Raw genomic sequence first — 14,601 nt, 5'->3', positions numbered from 1 at the left:
AGCTAGTCTGCTGCAAAAAAAAACCCTAATAATATGGTAACTATAAAGAAATCTAGCTGCTTTATTCTGTTTATTCATGTATGGCTTTGAGATTGAGGTATGCCATTCATGTGTGGCAGCATGGTGAGGGCTGAGTAGCCGGGCACATGGAAATGGTGCCTCCCGTACCAGGAACGAACAATTTCAGGCTATTAGCAGGGTGGAGTGCCCCAACCTGGCTCATGCTGTGCGGTAAGTGCCCTCAAAAAAAAATACCAAAAAAAGGCACAACAGGCATGTGATCTTCTCTCAGTTATTTAATGAGTATTTTTCCTTCTAATGAAGAAAGGCAACAGCTTAGACTGAACACCATTGCTTGCTTTTGCTTCATTAATGAGGAAGCCCTTTCCAAATACAGGTAGTATCTGCCCTGGTGGTGCTGACGATGGATCGATGCCTTACACAGCTCCCTCTCATAGGAAGGGTGTCAGAGCATAAGTCCTAGCTCACAGGAGTGGTGAGAAGCAATGGGAAGGGTGGCCGGAGCCGCCTCAGTACTTGGACAAGCAACATGCAGCTCAGATTTTGGCTCAGGAGGGTATAGAGGCACCAGCCAGCAGGATAAGCACTGCTCTAAATAAAATGCTGTATGGCTAGAGCCAGCCTGCACGTTTGAAGGATTGTAGAAATTGTGGCTTCAAATTAACTCTGAATTAATTAGCTGAGTGGCATGAGAGAAGTATCGGCTGCTCAGCATCCTCCAGTTGGAGCATGTAGAGGGGCTACGGTGAGCAAGGGTGGTTACTGAAAGTGGGATATTGAAGCTAGATCCCCAAATCTGGTGGGTGAGATGGTGCATCATCACTCTGCAATGTTTTTCCTCACAGCAGAGCAGCACCCAGAGTTGGCACTGCATGGGCAGGAGGAGTTGTTTGGCCCCTGTGCCCTGCATGCCTGAGAGGTGGCATCTGCGATTAGCTTACGCAGTGATGTGAGTCTTCTGGCCCTTCTAGGGAGGTAATTTGGACATAATGAAGATCAATAGTAATCAGATAATTACTATCGATTGCTCTTTAGACGTCTTGACAAGGTAATTAGGGAGCACTGGGAAGAAGCTGGAACTGATTCATTGGCACAACCTTAATCTAAAAGGTTTCCTGATTTTGTTTCTTTTCCTCTAATGGTTGATAAACAAACATCATTTTAGCTTCAAGATCTGCCAGGTGCTGGGTTGGGCCATTTCTTGTGTGCTAACTAGCTCCTGAATGTGATCAAGAGTAGTCTGTTTTATACTTGGCTGAAACAGAGGCTCCTTTAAGTTGGCCTGGTATAGCATCCTGGTTTTGTGTGCCTGCGTACTTCTTGAGCATGCTTATTCTGTGCATGATTAGCTTTGGTCACGTGAGACTGGTTGGTTGGCTCTTGTGATATAACTGAGATGGGCGGTGTTGGTTTCTAATGGAGCTCGCATAGGTGCCTTTGTACTTGCTTCTTCCATGTGGACTACAATTAGGCTGTAGGTAATGGGCCACTGTGGTCTCATTAGTTACAGGCATGTATTTATTTTTAGCTGCAGAAAAAGACCAGGCTCTTGGCTTACTGGCTTTTAATTACAAAATCAGTTTTTCAGTAACCCTGAACCTATGTATTTGTATGTACAAAATGCTCCACCACAGTGTCTTGCATTGTTTTGATACCATGCTTGACAATTGAGTCTCAGCGTAGGCATCTGTTACCTCCTGTATCACTCTGTCTTAGAGCAGTTTGCCAGGAGGCCACAAGTGGAAGGATAGCGGTATGCACAGGTCCCTTATCTGCAGGACCTACGCAAATAAGAGCTTCCAAAACCAAAACAGAAATGTTACCATAAGATGTCCAATTTGGTGAGCAATGAAGACTAATATATTTCTGTATTCAAATAGTGCCTGTATGCAAAGTCTTTGCATTCAATATAATAGCATGCAATTAAGCTTTCTGCTTATAGGACATGTCAGATGGCACTGTGTCTCCCAAAGGAGACATGGGTGCCTGCATCCCTGCTGGGCTGCTGCTGTGTGAAGGGGGCAAGGAGGTTATACTTAGATCCACTAATGTAGTTCTGGTTTACATGGAAACACAACCCTGTGCAATGCCTGTGCATTATTTGTTTCTGTATTACACAAGTTACAACATCTATAGCAGTTGATCTTAAGGAATCAGAAGATTCAGAATTATAAGTGTCCTGGCTTGATGAAACCTGACCACTCTCTTCCTTTTATCACAATGCTGCAGGAGGTCCTCCAGCTCGAGCGGCAGATGGGCGGGCAGCTTTTGGAGGAGCCCAAAACTTTGCATTTTAAGGGAAGCACCCACAACCTCCGCCTGTCCATTCATGACATTGCCCACTCTCTCTGGAAGAGCAAAGTGCTGGCTAAATACCAGGTGAGCATCACAAACCATTCACACTGGATCCTAGGAGTGAGGCTTAAAGAAATACAGTGACACAAAGGGGTGTTTAAAAAACAACAGATGCCAAGCTACAGTCCTGTGGACATTTTTTAACCTGGACCATGTGCAGTGACAGTATCATGGAGCCCACAGTCTCTAGTCATATAGCATCCACACACTGGTCCCACACCGCTCCCCGACTATGCTTTTTTTTGCTTTCCTTCTGCAGGAGATTCCCTTTTACCACATCTGGAGTGGATGCCAGAGGAACCTGCACTGCACCTTCACACTGGAAAGGTTCAGCCTGAATACCCTGGAGCTGGTGTGCAAACTCTGTGTCCGGCAGGTCGAAGGAGAAGGGCAGATCTTCCAGCTCAACTGCTCTGTCTCAGAGGTAAATGCCCTTCTCTATCTGACTGGAGGAACGTGGGAGGGCTAAGGAGGTATATCCTTTCCCGTTGCTACCTGTTTAGTGCTTCCCATTTTCCTCCTGACTCCTGGGATGGATACAAGGGATGGATTATGTTGTTGCTTTGTATCTTCTGTTGCATTTTCCCTTAGTTTCTCTCATCTGGTAGGGAGCATCCCTCCTTCAAGGGAGGGAGGAGGGCAGCTATGGTCTCCCTGCTAGCGCCACATTTCTGTGTCTCCGTGGAGGAGCTCTTTGACTACCATTCCCTAATGCATCTTGCAAAGCACCCCATGGCTCTCTTTCCTGGCAGTCTACAAGACCATCATGCCTGACATTTCCTTGGAAGGGAGAGAAAGAATAGGAAAATGTCATTGCCGTATGTTTGCATGAGCCACTCCCCTCTCATCCCACATAATAACTGCCATGCAATAGGCACAATCAGATGGTCTAGTTGCAATAGACTTTTCTACTCATATTTTGCTACTGCTGCCTGACTGTTATCTTTGACACTTCTCCTTTTGATGACTGACATTTTCTAGTAGAAAAATGATTGTAAGTTTGGGAACATTTTTGCCAATGCTACGTAACATCTAGGGAATTTTCATTTCTTGGGGCGGTCAAGCTTAGGGCTGAGACCAAGCAACATGTTCAGCTGTGAAGTGGCATTGACCCAGTGAATGTACTGGTAGGTTTTATACCTGGTACCCTTGGCAGCTACAAAGATCAGGCTCTCGGGCAGCAATTGCTGCTGGCTGACTTGGGGAAGGGCTGGGAGGCCACAGACAAAAGTTACTTGTGCTGTAGGGCTCCAATAGTGTGCACCATTACCCGTAACATCTGCTTGGTTAGTGGGTATAAGGTTACAGATTCAGCTGGGGACTACACAGCATTAAAGACAGATGGTAAAACAAAGTATCATAAACAATTATTGTAATAAGTGCTGCATTGAAGTAATCTCTAATTTAACCTCACAGAGAAAAGAACTGAGAGTAACTTTAATGAAATGCAAGTATACACTATAATCATCTTCAGCTGGTTGTGTGTAATAGGGCCTGGTAATAGATTCAGAGGGAACAGGATAATATTCTTGTCTTGTGCTGTGATCGCCATCCATCAGGATTGAATAGAGGGAGTGAATAATACCGCTGTTATCAGGGCTGCCTCCTGCAAAATTGCTCCTTGTTGTTGACATCTTGTGATGTTCCTGAGCCCCAGCAAGGGGCAGGAGGACCTTGGGCTGCTAAGAGCTAGCATATAGGGTTGTGTAAACTAGAAAAAAAGCCTAAAACCCAGACGATTTGATGACAAATTCACCACAAAGTGTAATAACAGCAACCTGGAAACTGATGTGTATGCCTGTAGAAGTGTGAGAAAGACACCAGATCAGACATCAGGAAACCTTAGCTGTGGTTCCTCACATTTTATTCTGTGGTTAGGCCAGTGGTATCCAACTAGTGGTTAGGCATTGCAGGACCATACTGGCACTTTTCTTCATTGCTGAATCTGCTTCTTCGCCTCTGTCACTCTATGGTAAACATACAGTAACACAGTTACTGGTTTCCTGCATCCTCCCTTTATGGGCTTTCTTTTTGTCCCCTTTAAAGGATGTAAAACTTCTGCAGATTCAGTTGTCTTATTCTGGCTTTATACAGTGTCTTCCACTGGGACTTCAAAAATACAAATGCAGTGAGTGCCAAAACATGCACATTTGCAAGGCAAGAGGAAGACTGTGTTAAATCTCTCCCACCATTTGTTTTTGAAGCCCCTTTTTATCTCATGTGGTCAGTACTCACCCAAAAGAGCCCCAGGGCACCACCACGAATACCTGGGCTCCTTCTGCAGCAATACTGATGCACCTGGGGCAGCAGGCCACCTCGAAAGCCAGGACAGCGCTGCCTCAATGTGTCGCTTACATCCCTTGGCCCAGAATAAGAAGGGAGGTTGTCCATCTTGAATGCCACCAGTCACGACCCTACAGCCACTTCTGACCTGCCAGCATGGGTGAGCCCGCAGGCAGCAGCGGCAGCATGAAAGTCATTTTGCCAGCTCCTGGGCAGCCCCCAGTGCCAGGCAGTTAGAGAACAGTAGCTCGTTGACTGAAGCGGTGGGTTTAGGGTAGCTGGTCTGCGATGCAGGCCTTTGGCACCCAAGTAGGGATGCTGTATTCAGCACTGCTTTGGGCATTGTTAACTGAGCACATTACAGTGTGGCATAAACCTTCCATAAATGCCAGTTCAAAAAAAAAAGGGGGGGGGGGCCAAAAAAAAGGTGTACTTAAAAAGGGGAAGAGGATTAATTGGTGTGTATAAAAGAGTGTGAGTGCACACATTCCAGTTATCTCCAACACAGAGTTAAAGCCATGTAAAAATGAGGGATCAGCTTGTGCCTGGGGCAGTATTAACCAGCTGTCTCTGGCCTGCCCAGTATCAGAGGCTTCCAACAGCATGGGTGCTGCCAGACAGATGTCAGTGGTGTGAGCCCAGTGCTGGTTCAGTGTGGAGTGGGGGGCTTGGAAACTCCCAGGAAGGGGCCTCTGCGAGCCAAGCCAGGAAAGCCCAGTACTGCACTAGCAGTAGCAATTTGCTCTGAAATGTGTCAAAGTACCTGATCTTTCGTTATTGCCAGTAAGTGATTAATTAAGCTGGGCTAAATTTTGTCCAGCCATAGTAATCTTGACCCTCAAAACAAAAAGGAGAAAAAATCCCGTTATCTGCTGTCCACTCCAAGTTGGTGGAAATATTTATATATTTCTCTTTTTCATCTGACTAACATAAATGCTAATGCAACTAAAAGAACTGAGGCTCTGAGGATATACTCTACAATGGTCTCTTCACTCAGTAACAAAACTGCTGTTTATTTTTGTTTTTTGGTTTTGTCTTTTTCTCTCTTTCCAACTTCAGGAACCTACTGGCATTGATTATCCTCCCATGGACTCAGCAGGCACCATCACCACCATAGTAGGGCCCAGCGCTTTCAGCATCCCCCTCCCGATAAGGCAGAAGCTGTGCAGCAGCCTGGACGCGCCCCAGACCAGGGGCCACGACTGGCGGATGCTGGCCCACAAGCTGAAACTGGACAGGTGAGTGGGGCTGCCTACACAGGGTCAGGCAGCGGAGCCCCCAGGGAGGGATGTGCAATACGGTCCTGGTGAAAATCCTGCTGAGGTGAGTGAAAGCAGGAGTACAGACTGGTTGCACATGGGGTGAGGACCTTGACAGTGCTGGCAACAGGGATGGGTTGAAATCATACGAACTCAGATAGCCTTCATGCGCCTGGAAAAACATATTTCCTTTTGTCATGTTGCAGGTACCTAAATTATTTTGCTACAAAATCGAGTCCCACTGGGGTGATCCTGGATCTCTGGGAAGCCCAGAATTTCCCTGATGGCAACCTGAGCATGCTGGCAGCGGTTCTTGAAGAAATGGGAAGACACGAAACCGTTGTTTCTTTGGCAGCAGAAGGAAATTACTGATGCAGCCTTGGTGTGAACAGGAAGGACAGACGCAGGGAGTGGTAATGCCCTGTTATTACAAACAAGAATTGAAATGAAAACCCAGACCAATGAGTTACACTAGAGACATTGCAGAGAAGAAAGCAAGCAAACAAACAAACAGAAAAAAAACCAGCCCTGACCTTCACACATGCTCTCCTTGTACATTATCACAGGATCTAAAAGAAATCATGTGAAATTGTACCTTGAAAATATAAATCAACTAATGTTCCTCTCGGCTTGGCTGTACGCTGCTTGGTACAGGATTTTACAGTTTCCTAGGAAACGCTTTTTATTGCTATCCAGATATATGGATAAACTTTCTTAACAATCCCAGTTTCTATGGATGTTGTTTACATCAATTTCTGGACAGGGGTAAGGAGACTGTCCATGGCTCTTTATATTTTTTGTTTAAAGTCATTCTAGACAAGGCTATGGGCAGTTGGTTGTGGCTATTTCAGCTTATTGGTTTCTGGTGAATTCGGATTTTGGCTACAATTCTGCACATTGATCGTTTCACAATGATCCTCCTGTCATTGTTCTGTTTCCTAGACCTACTTGTAAAAAAATAGCAAACAAGAAAATCAGAGTTAAGAGGTGTGCATCTGGAAAGCAGGTACTCTGGGTGCTAAGCAGGAACACATGTAACGTCCCCTTCCTTCCCCGAGGCAGTTTCACTGAGCCTGAGTGGAGGATAGCTGTAGGACAGCAGGGAACATAGGTTTGGAGTCAGTTTTCATTTCGCAACATAACACCACCCTTTCCTACCCCTTTGCAATATGATGGGGTTGGATATGCAATGCAGAGTGGTTAGGGGGGGAAAAGAAACCCAGAAAATAAAAAAGAGAAGTTGCTATGATAATTATTTACTAATTAGTATCTAGTGCAAGGATTATAATTATTATTATTAATATTATTATTACCATTATTACTTTATTTCTAATTTTGTCAGCAGCAGAATGAATCATTCCTGTTTTTATGGCACCTGTTGTGCCCTTCCTGAACATCTTGTAAGACGTCTGTCTTTCCCTTCTCCAGCCATCATACTCCTCTTCCAAAGTCTCTGCTAGCCTATGAAGGTTGCTCATGTCATGTTGGCATTGCTGTGCTTCATGCCTGATGCAAAGGTGGTATAAATTGGTGACACTCCGCTGTAGTCACTGATCTGCACCCTGAGAGGATCCAAACCAGCACCTCTCCCTGGGATGCTTTGCACCACCTTGGTGCCTCCAGGTTGCAATCCTGTCCCGAGGTGGCTGTGAACCAGTGAGACCTCCCAGTCCGAATACATGTAGACCACTGGTTCAGGAGCACCGGTGCAAGCATGTGGAGGCACTGACACTGCTTTGTGCATCTAGTGTGGGCCTCCACATGTCTTGCTTTGCTTTGAAGTGGTCTGAGAGCCATCAGCTCACACAGAGCTGCAGGTACTCACTGTACAGAAGCTCACCAGCTCCGATAATGTTTGTGGTGGTCTAGGCTAACTGGGAGTCCTATGCTGGGTCTTTTCTGCGTGAGGTGCAGCCCTGTCCCTTTTGTCCACCACAAACAGGTGAAGTGGGAACTTGGCAAAGGGAGCCAACTTTTGCCTTTTTGGTTGTCACTGCACATGTATTTTTCTTCCACTCAGTGAAAAGCCTGGCTCTTTGGTACATGACAGTGTGTAGGATTGCAGTAGTGTTACTGCCAGTCTTGTCTGTCCTCTCCTTCTGGTGCAAAAAAGGCTTTCTTCCCCAGCTCATCCATTCCAGGTTTCCAGCTAGGCCCTGTTGTGCACACATGCATGTCCCACTCCATGTGCTTCCCAAGACCGGAGATCGCTTGTTTTCTTTCGTGTTTTTGGTTTTGTTTTTCCCCAAGGCTTTCCAGATTGTGCCTTTAAAGGTAACTTTGAAAATGTCATTGGTCAAAATGAAAGGAAAATTCCATCTGACCTTTCTCCAATTTGACATTTCACAGACTTAGGACTCTTTTTTTTAATTTCTCAGCTCCCTGACACCAGCAGGGTTTTGATTGACAATTGGGCAGCGATCATAAAGCTCTCCCTTCCTCGTAAAAGGTAACCCATCAGATTACAAAGCAGCATCTCAGTCAGAACTGGAGCCCGGAGGACATACATTTTAACTTTCAACATCTGGCTGCATTTTGCCTTTGTAAGCCCCACCTTCTCTTAATGTGGAGGTGCCATGGGCATCCTTTCAACAACAACCGTCTTTTTCACCTTGTGCATCTGATGCAGCCCACTGCAATGCTAATGGAAATCTTTCAACTTCAGGAAGCTTTGACTGGGACTGCCCTTTTCTTACATTTTTGACTGACCTTGAAGCTCTAAAATGGCCTTTCAAAGACAGGCCTCACCTTTTCTCCCTTCTGTGCCATCCTTAGGTGTAACCACAGTTGTATTTAATTTGAATTTCTTTACCCTTCCCATGTGTCCTTCCTCTGTGGCTTCTTTTCCAAGGCAGGTGCATGAGCCATACTGTCCTGCCCCTTCCCTTCGGTTCAGCCTTTGTGAGGTGATGCCCAAGCTCACTGGTACTCCCAGCTCTCAGCTTTTGCTTGGTGTGCAGGCTTCTCACCAGGGCCTTGCTGGAAAGTATCTCATAGTTATCTCTGTCACTATCACTCAATGATCTTTTTGCCAGCTCTCTGACCTATTCCCCATGCCTCCTTGAAGAAAAACCAGATGAGCAACAGTCTTAAAGTATTCTGGGGAATTTTCCTTTTACAGGGTCACTGTAAAGGGGATTTATTGAGAGGAAAAAGGCATGCTCTGATTACGAGGAGCATCCATGGAGATGGATGAAGGTCAAAAACATCACTGCTGGCAGCAGCATCACTGAGAGGAGGAGCTGCTTTTCCACCCCACCTGTTCAGAAACCTTTTCTCACCTGCTGAGGTGCGGAATGGTTTCTCCAGCCTTTGCTCCATCAGCCTTTGCAAGGGCCCAGCACAGCACTGTGCCAGCTGCCTCAGCCCTGACAGGGAGCAGGGGCTGCCAGGGATGGGCAAGTTTCCTCCACAGAGCCACACATTGTCCCAGCAGCTCCACATTTGTGCTTTGCCACTGCTGCAAACAGCAACTCCCACCTCACCTGATGCTCCTTCTGCATTTATTTTGCTCAGGGTTTTTTTTCTTCCTTTTTTTTCCATGGCAGGGCATCTGGCTGGGGAGATGGCTCTGGCACAGGCCAGTGGTACGCACCCCTCAGCATCCCCATCCTGCTATCTCAAGGAGGGAGGATGGGAAGGAAAGAGCAAGGGCGGCCAGATCAGATCTTTCGGAGTATTACTTTTGGTGGGAGAAAAACCATTGCGTGGACACAGTGCCATCTCGTGGGGCTGCGCTCCAGCTCCAACATGCCACAGTGAGCAACATCGCTTGGGGAAAGGCTTTCTCCCGTTGGGTGGCTCTTGAAAAGGGCAAATAAGTTTGGCAGACAGAACCGATTCTTGCAAGTTATTGTAACATTTTATGTCAGGTAAGCACATCTGCTTTAAAAGAAAAAGATGGCTGCGGGTTTCTTATCCTCCAGTTATTACTACTTTTTAAAATGTTTTATCCTTTTAGCTGTCCACCTTCAGTTATGTCCTGCAGCAGTGTTGCTGCTCTTCACACCATCTCTTCATTACATGTTGGTTGCTAGCGCTATAAATAATATATATATTATATAAATATATATAAAATATCTACTGACTTCAAGGAAAACCTTTTCTTTCCGAGTAAGAAACAGTATTGGAGGCAGTCCTTTTCACCTGATTTTTTTCTTCAGTTCCTCTTGTGTTGTGTTCTTGTAAAGGTGGCTGTCAGTGTATAGGGTAAGTTTGGGGTTTGGTTGGGTTTTTCCAGAGTTTTCTGATCACAGCTGATCCACTGTATCTTACTGAACAGTGCAAGACCTAAGTGCTGCTGAATCTCAGAAGTTTTGAGGCAGTGGGGGTCTCTTCAGCCGGGATTTGCTTCCATGGGAGACCAAGACTCTTTTTTTTCCTGTACTGCTGGCAGAAATGCAGACGCTCACGAGACATATTGGAGTCTGGGATGCCCACGGAGCAAAGCATCTCTGTTCCTTGGGTTTCTCACTCTTTCTGTTGCTTACATATAGAATAAATGTATTTACATGCTGTAAGCCCCTCATTGTGGACAGTGTCCTCATGTCTTGTATTGCTACCTACAATAGTTTCTTTTGGTTCTCCTCTTCTTGTTGTTTTGGGGTGTGGGGGTATGGGGAAGGGCCGGGGTGGGGGGATGTCCTTAGACCATTGTATGCTCTAGCCAAGTAGTTACCACAGCTCTGAGGTTACTTCTAAACAAGATTATACTGGTGAGGTGTTTTTGTTTGTTTCTTTTTTAATCTCATGTCCAGGGCACTTCTTTGTAAACTATTTTAATAAATGTTCGGAAGTCTTTTCAGGTATTACTCTGCCCACGAAGTAATTAACTGGTTGCAGGCTGGCTTACTTAATGGCAGGCAGTGCAAAGATGTGAGTAGTTTGTGAATGGAAACCAAACCTTTGGCTGTTCTCCCATAGGGACTCCAATGAGGTATTGACTTTGGGGTCATCACCGCAATCTGTTCCTAGCTTGTGTATGAGTAGCTTGAGTTCGTAAAATGAGCTGCGCTGCAGATTTTTAAATGCTGAAGCAGATATCTCACACATCCTTTGAAGTAGGAATTTAACAGAAATGTGAAGTGTGTGTGTATATATACACACACACAGAGAAGAAAATAAAGGACACCTACTGCTGGATGCTTTTAGCTCTGATGTTAGTTGTGGGCATCCTCTTATGACCAACTTTTGCTTGTGAACGTGAAGGTCAAAATTAAGTGCTGTATCATCACTGCAAGGTCAAATAGGCAGTACAGCGAGAGCCAACAGAATAAAACCTGGCAAGGAACTAGAATTGGACTTGAACCAAAGCCACAGAAATGAGCCCTCAAGTTTGGCAGGTCAAGCTCCTTGCTTGAAATAGCAGCATTTAGTTTATTTACTTACTTGTACTTTAAGCTTGACACCTGCTCCCTGAAATCTGAAAATCCCTTTATCTGAAAGTCCTTTGATAAGCTCTGACTGTACAAAAAAGCAGCGATAATCCAGAGTTTCCACAAGCCTCTATCACCAGATAGGTATTTCACATTTTCTGTGATGTTGGTTAAATGTATTTAATAATGGTTCAGTCTCCTCGACTGCTTACAAAGAGATTAATTGCTGTGTTTGCTGTACCCTGGGCCTGGTCTTTTCTCCCAAAGCATCCCATGCTGTGGCATGTGAGTAACTTCTGGATGCCTGTGAAGAAGCAGGATGTAATCAGGCAGGGCCATCCCCCAGTGAGGTGGGTCTCCGAATACTGGCACTCTGGTCTCCAGCTGCCAGTTGCAGCTGGTGGGACAATAGCCCTAGATGAAAAAAGCTTGTTTGGCCCAAAGATCCTCTTTGGCTGCTGCCAGCTGGCTCTTGCTATGGATTGCAAGTAAATTTGGGAGCTTAAACAACATGAATAGAAAGCAAAACCAGTCTGGAAAGTAAACAAAATTAGGCAGAAGCAGCAGCAAAACACTCATCTCCCATAGATCTTGTAAGGCACCTTGCAAATAATACACCCCTGAGCCATAAGCCGATAACCTACCTTGAAACAGGATGCGTGGCACAGCTGAGACAGAGAAGTTATGGCATTACCTGGCATTACTGTTTTGGCACATCTGTGTGGTAGACTTTTTTGCTAACACATATTCTGTCTGTTAAATGTTTAATAATAATAAAAGTGTAAGATGGTTCATTTGGTACCTTTCCATAGCAAAGAAGAAGGGCCCATAGGAAATGAAATGTCTGTGCAACCTGGGCCAAGAGGGTGTATTGCATTTTTCCCTCCACTTCCCATGTCTCAGCTCTACCAGATTTTGTGGGATTTATTTTCTTTGCTATTCAGATCTGAAGAACTATTTTGATTTTGATTTCCCTATTGCTGTATCTTCTATGCAATTCCTTTTCTAAAGACTGACTTACTACCAGAGAAGTGCTAGCCATTGCATTATTTGTGTTGCTGTATAGTGGAGGTGTGGTTTACTAGTTCTGAGTGTGCCTCTTATCCTCCCCCCCCCCTTTTTCTCTTTCCCTCTGTTTGTAAATGCCTGCATTTATTCTGTCAGCCTGACATGTACAAAGTGTAAGAAAGAATTTTTAAACAGGTAATAAATTATATTTATAAGCAACTGGAAAAAAAAATGCACCACTACCTTGTGTTCAATTGTTTAGTTCCTGGAGGCTGGGAAGGAAAGAGGAGCCTTTTATTTAGTTTCTTAAAAACTCTGCTCAAAAGATTCTTTGCAGGAGGGCAGACATGGGCAGCCCCACAGTATCAGCTCATGTGGCTGTCCCTTGCAGCTGTGGGAATGGAACTGGGTCTGGCAGGACTGGCAGCTAACTGAGCCAAGACCTGATGCTCTGAGACCAGATGAAATACTGGGCTTGATCAAGTACATTGAGTATGGCACAGAGCTACGGCTAAGCACCGGTGACAGGTTTACTCTATCCAAAAGCCACTGCACCTTTGGCAACATGGAGGGAGAACTATTAATTTTTTTTTAATTATTTTATTGTTATCTTCTCTGTAATCGGAAGAGGTAGATTATATATGAAGAGGACTTGGAGCTATGACATGAAGAGAAGAGCTGTATCCCAAGCGACACACAGCATAACTTCTTCAATGGTAACTTTGGCAACCATATGATCCCACTGTTAAAGAGAGCTGAGCTGCAAGCAGGGCTAGTTTCTGCAAAATTAAGATGCCCGCTTTTGACACAGTCACTGCTTTTAGATTTCCTAGTGTCTGTCTGCCTTTCCCTTTGCATACTTAGCTTTCACAGGAGACAAGCTTTTTCCTGTCCATCCCACTGTTTTCGCCCTCTCTACATGTATTGCCAATCTCAAAGTTTCCTTTGGTTTCTGACACCCCCATGGGTTGGGTCTGCAGCCTTGTATTGGCCAAGCAGTTCTCTCCTATCAATCATAGAATCATAGGATGGTTTGGGTTGGAAGGGACCTTAAAGATCATATAGTTCCTGCCTTCTACTCACTAGATCAGATTGCTCAAAGCCCCATCCTGGCTTTGAACACTGCCAAGGATGAGGCATCCACAACTTTCCTGGGCAACCTGTGCCAGTGCCCCACCACCCTCACAGTAGCTTCTTCCTAATATCCAGTCTAAATCTTCCCCTCTTTCAGCTTAAAGCCATTCCCCCTTGCTCTGTCACTACATGCCCTTGTAAAAAGTCCCTCTCCAAATTTCTTGTAGGCCCCCTTTAGATATTTGAAGGCTGCTCTAAAGTCTCCCCAGAACCTTCTCTTCTCCAGGCTGAACAAGCTCAACTCACTCAGCCTGTCTTCATAGAGAGGTGCTCCAGCCCTCTGATCATCTTTGTCGTTCTCCTCTGGACTTGCTATCTTCAAGGACTTCTCCTTCATGTACCTCACCTCTAGCTGTTCCGAGACTCCGGGAAGTGTCTGCTCCATTGTTTGCATTTGGCAGCTCTCCTTCCCAAGCAGTGAAAAGCACTGTTTGGTGTGCATCACAGGGAAGCAGAGCTCTGGCTTTGGCACGGGACAGTAGCATGACTCTGCCAACCTTGAATGGAAGCAAAACAATCCTGACATCGCCTGCAGCTGCAGAAGATACGGGTAGCTAAGCCCAAGGCTAAATAGCCATGCATCTAGCAAGGTGGAGATGAAAGAAAATGAGAACAGAGCCTAGGACTGCCCCAAAAAGCTGTACCTAGAAAGTTAGTGGAAAAACCTAGCAGGATGGGAGGAACAGAGGGCAGCTGCAGAAACGCCTATCTCAGCAGCATGCTGGAGAAGGGGCAGCCCAGACGGGCTGTGCTGGAGCACCAAACCACCTTCAGCACCATGCAGCGGGGGGCGGGGGTGTGCAGGGCAGAAGCAGCCCCAAAACTACAGGATACAAGGACCATGCCAGGGAGAACGGTCAGCAAGCATGGGGCTTTCACACCTAGATATGGCCTGGCCAAGGGAATGTGCAAATGCTGCAGGAGAGTAACTGCAAAGCTTCGCTGCTGATGGCAGACAGCCTGGGGCAAAGCAGGAGGGCTGCGGGGTCTGTGTAAGCACCAAGATGAGGCTCAAAGGAAGAATGCCGTTTACACACGTACTCTGAAAGTAACTGACAAGGTGATTACACGTTAGGAATGAGCTGAACGCTGCATGATGCAACACAGCACTGCAGAAAGAACAAGAAGAGAGCTCAGGCTGTACATACAAATACACACAAATATCT

At 45.7% G+C, this 14,601-nt stretch overlaps 1 protein-coding gene across 2 annotated transcripts in view; it reads left to right on the top strand.

The window, feature by feature from the left end:
• UNC5C (unc-5 netrin receptor C) overlaps positions 1-12,540 on the top strand; it is a 255,608-nt gene extending 243,068 nt beyond the window's left edge. For both annotated transcript variants that reach the window (XM_030492636.1, XM_030492637.1), the window contains 4 exons: positions 2,251-2,400; positions 2,636-2,800; positions 5,719-5,897; positions 6,125-12,540. In XM_030492636.1, coding sequence (XP_030348496.1) covers positions 2,251-2,400; positions 2,636-2,800; positions 5,719-5,897; positions 6,125-6,290 — 660 coding nt within the window. In that variant the 3' untranslated portion in view covers positions 6,291-12,540. The remainder of the gene's footprint in view (positions 1-2,250; positions 2,401-2,635; positions 2,801-5,718; positions 5,898-6,124) is intronic.
• The last annotated feature ends 2,061 nt before the right edge of the window (positions 12,541-14,601 follow it).

Source organism: Strigops habroptila, chromosome 7 (assembly GCF_004027225.2).
Source record: "Strigops habroptila isolate Jane chromosome 7, bStrHab1.2.pri, whole genome shotgun sequence".
Lineage (NCBI taxonomy): Eukaryota > Metazoa > Chordata > Aves > Psittaciformes > Psittacidae > Strigops > Strigops habroptila.
The sequence above is the reverse complement of the archived record's forward strand: the minus strand, read 5'-3'. Positions and strand labels throughout refer to the sequence as shown.